Source organism: Dipodomys spectabilis, unplaced genomic scaffold (genome assembly GCF_019054845.1).
Source record: "Dipodomys spectabilis isolate Male_0828 unplaced genomic scaffold, ASM1905484v1 ptg000054l, whole genome shotgun sequence".
Classification (NCBI taxonomy): domain Eukaryota; kingdom Metazoa; phylum Chordata; class Mammalia; order Rodentia; family Heteromyidae; genus Dipodomys; species Dipodomys spectabilis.
The window spans coordinates 20,031,379-20,034,675 of record NW_024870731.1 but is presented as its reverse complement, the minus strand read 5'-3'; the positions used below and the strand labels follow the sequence as shown (position 1 = coordinate 20,034,675).

Sequence of the window (3,297 nt, the reverse complement as noted above, 5' to 3'; positions counted from 1 at the left end):
AGGCAGCAAACAGTTGTTCATATTGATTAGGGCATTTAGATAGACAGATAGATAGATAGATAGATAGATAGATAGATAGATAGATAGATAGATAGATAGATAGATAGATAGTCGGTTGTGGGGCTTGAACTCTGGTCCTAGGCGCTGTCCCTCAGCTCTTCAGTTCAAGGCTGGCACTCTACCACTTGAACCACAGCGCCACTCCCGGTTTTCTGGTGGCTTATTGGAGATAAGAGTCTCACAGACTTTCCTTGCCCGGGCTGGCTTTGAACTGTGATCCTCAGATCTCAGCCTCCTGAGTACCTAGGAGTACAGGCGTGAGCCACCAATGCCCGGCTTAGGGCAGTCTTTTATTTTTTTGATGTTTGAGATCCAATCCAAGATTTCATGCCATGCTATGGAAAGTGCTCTACCACTGGGTTTAAACCTCCAGTGCTTTTCCTCCTCTATCCCTTCTACTCTCCCCTCTCCTAGGAGTGAGTTTAGGACCTTGCTACCTAGTTAGCTACATGCCTAGTAGCTAATAGTGCCCTCTCTCCTAAGAAAAAGGGAAGGCACCGAAGTTCTTTTTCCAAAATGCATGTGCACGCGTGCTAGTCCTGAAGCTTGAGTTCAGAGCCTGGTTCTTGTCCTTGATATTTTTTTTTTTCTCAAGACTAGCACTCTATACCACTTGAACCTTAGTTCCTCTTCCAGGTTTTTGGTGGTTAATTACAAAAGAATTCCAGGGACTTTGCTGCCTGAGTTGGCTTTAAACCACAATCCTCAGATCTCAGCCTCATGAAATCACATATAATATTTACTGCCTCCAGATACAATGCAGTAGTTTTTAGTATATTAACATAGTTATATAACCATCATACTAAATTCTAGATTGTTTTTATTCCCGAAGAAATAACACCCACTAGCGGGGTCTCCATTTCCAGTTCCCCTTTTCCCTGATAATGATTAGTCTACTCTATAGATTTACTTAGTTTAAACATTTACGTGAAATACAGTATGTGATCCTTAATGTTTGGTTTCTCTCACTTAGCATAGGCATAGTATTTTCATAATAGCTTCTAAATAGATTACATGTATGAATTGACAACAAAAAAGTAGGCTTTAAAAAGTAGGCTTGGGGCTCGCAGGCCATGGAGAAGCTTCGGTGGGCCCTGAGCGACCAGGACAATGAGGAGCTGGGCCTGACCACGCAGGTCCTGGACTCCACATCCCTGAGTTTCAGCCCCAGATTGAAGTGTTTTGTGATACGCTTCATGGCTGGCATTTTCTTTTCTATCCTTGGAACTGGATTGCTTTTTGCCGTGTTTTACAACCTTGGGAATCTTTCTGCATTAGCCAGTACTTGCTTTCTGATGGGACCCATGAAGCAGCTGAAGAAGATGTTTGAAACCACAAGGTTGCTTGCAACAGTTAGCATGCTTCTGTGCCTCGTCTTTATCCTGCATGCTGCTCTGTGGTGGCACAAGAAGGGACTGGCCTTGTTATTCTGCATATTGCAATTCTTGTCCATGACGCAGTACAGTCTGTCCTACATCTATGCACGGGATGCTGTTCTTAAGTGCTGCTCTTCTCTCCTGAGCTGAGTGTCCTAGCGTGCTTTTACAGGACAGAAGCATTGGCGTGCTGATAGACTGTGTGTGAGATAGTGCTCATGGACATGCTGTGTCTGAAGTACACAGTTCCCAACAGAGCTGTCAGTCACTCCAGAGCCAGCCCTATGGAGCTGAAGACCTTCTCCTGTACCAGTGAACACACACACCACCTAAACCGTTCCTGCCGGTGTCCTGCATTCACTCTGTCATTAACCTGCTTCCAAAATAGGGAGGCTCCTAATCATTGCCAATTGTAAATAATTTTCCCAGTTTTTCCATCTTTCCAAACAGCTTTTGAGGTGTGAATATTTAAGAGCTAGATCTGTGCTGCAGGGTGCATTCAGCTTACTTGGTTTTCTTTAAATGTCTGCATTTTTAAGACCTTTTTTAACTTTAAAAGTGTGAAACTTTATATCTTAAAGTTGCTTATTACATGTAATAAAAATAATATATGTCTTTACAATTTCAAAATAAACACACTCTTGTAAAAATAAAATAAATAAAAAGTAGGCTTACCAGGAGCTGGGAAGGTGGCTTAGTGGTAGAATGCTTGCCTTGCATACATGAGGCCCTGGGTTCCATTCCTAAGCAGAAAAAGCCAGAAGTGGTGCTGTGGCTCAAGTGGTAGAGTGCTAGCCTTGAGCTGAAGAGCTGAAGGATAGGGCCCAGGCCCAGAGTTCAGGCCCCATGACTGACCAAAAAAAAAAAGGGTTAACAGACACCCTGAAAATATTGCAGGAAGGAATACGAGAAACTTTCTTAATAAAGACCCAGAAACAGTCGGGCGCCGGTGGCTCTCACCTGTAATCCTAGCTACTCAGGAGGCTGAGATCTGAGGATCATGGATCAAAGCCAGCCCTGGCAGGAAAGTCCGTGAAACTCTTTATCTCCAATAAACCACTAGAAAACTGGAAGTGGCACTGTGGCTCAAGCGGTAGAGCGCTCACCTTGAGCTGAAGAGCGCAGGGACAGCACCCAAGCCCAGAGTTCAAGTCCCATGACCGACCAAAAAAAAAAGACCCAGAAACAGAACATATCAAAGAAAGGTTAGACAAATGGAATTGCATTAAACTGCAGAGCTTCTGCATAGTAAAGAATATAGCTAGCAAGATCATGGATTGGGAGAAGATCTTCACTAGCCATACAACAGACAAGGGCCTCATATTTAAAATATACATAGAACTCAAAAAATTACACCCCCCAACAATAAGTCTTCAAAGAAATAACTGCCTGATCAATAAGTGGGCTAAAGACTTAAAGAGAAACTTCTCTGAAGAGGAAATTAGAATGGCCAATAAACACATGAAGTAATGTTCAACTTCTCTAGCCATAAAAGAAATGCAAATCAAAATAACATTGAAATTCCACTTCACCTCAGTTAGAATGGCTATAATCAAGAAATCCAATAATAGATGCTGGAGGGGATGTGGCCAAAAGGGAACCCTACTGCACTATTGGTGGGAGTGTAAACTTGTTCAACCACTCTTGAAAGCAGTATGGAGGCTCCTCAAAAGACTCCACATAGAGCTCCTCTATGACCCAGCAATCCCACTTCTGAGCATTTACCCAAATGATCACAAACAAGGCCATACTAAAGCTACCAACATAACTATGTTTGTTATTATTAGCATTATTCACAATAGCTAAGATATGGAACCAACTCAGTTGTCCCTCAGTAGATGAATGGATCAAGAAAATGTGG

The 3,297-nt window shown here is 42.7% G+C and overlaps 1 protein-coding gene across 1 annotated transcript; it reads left to right on the top strand.

Moving 5' to 3' along the window:
* Positions 1-1,118: 1,118 nt before the first annotated feature.
* Positions 1,119-1,752, top strand: LOC122107998 (vesicle transport protein SFT2A-like). Its single transcript, XM_042679924.1, has one exon. It carries the CDS (start codon positions 1,134-1,136, stop codon positions 1,584-1,586), a length of 453 nt encoding a protein of 150 aa, XP_042535858.1. The 5' UTR covers positions 1,119-1,133; the 3' UTR covers positions 1,587-1,752.
* Positions 1,753-3,297: the final 1,545 nt, after the last annotated feature.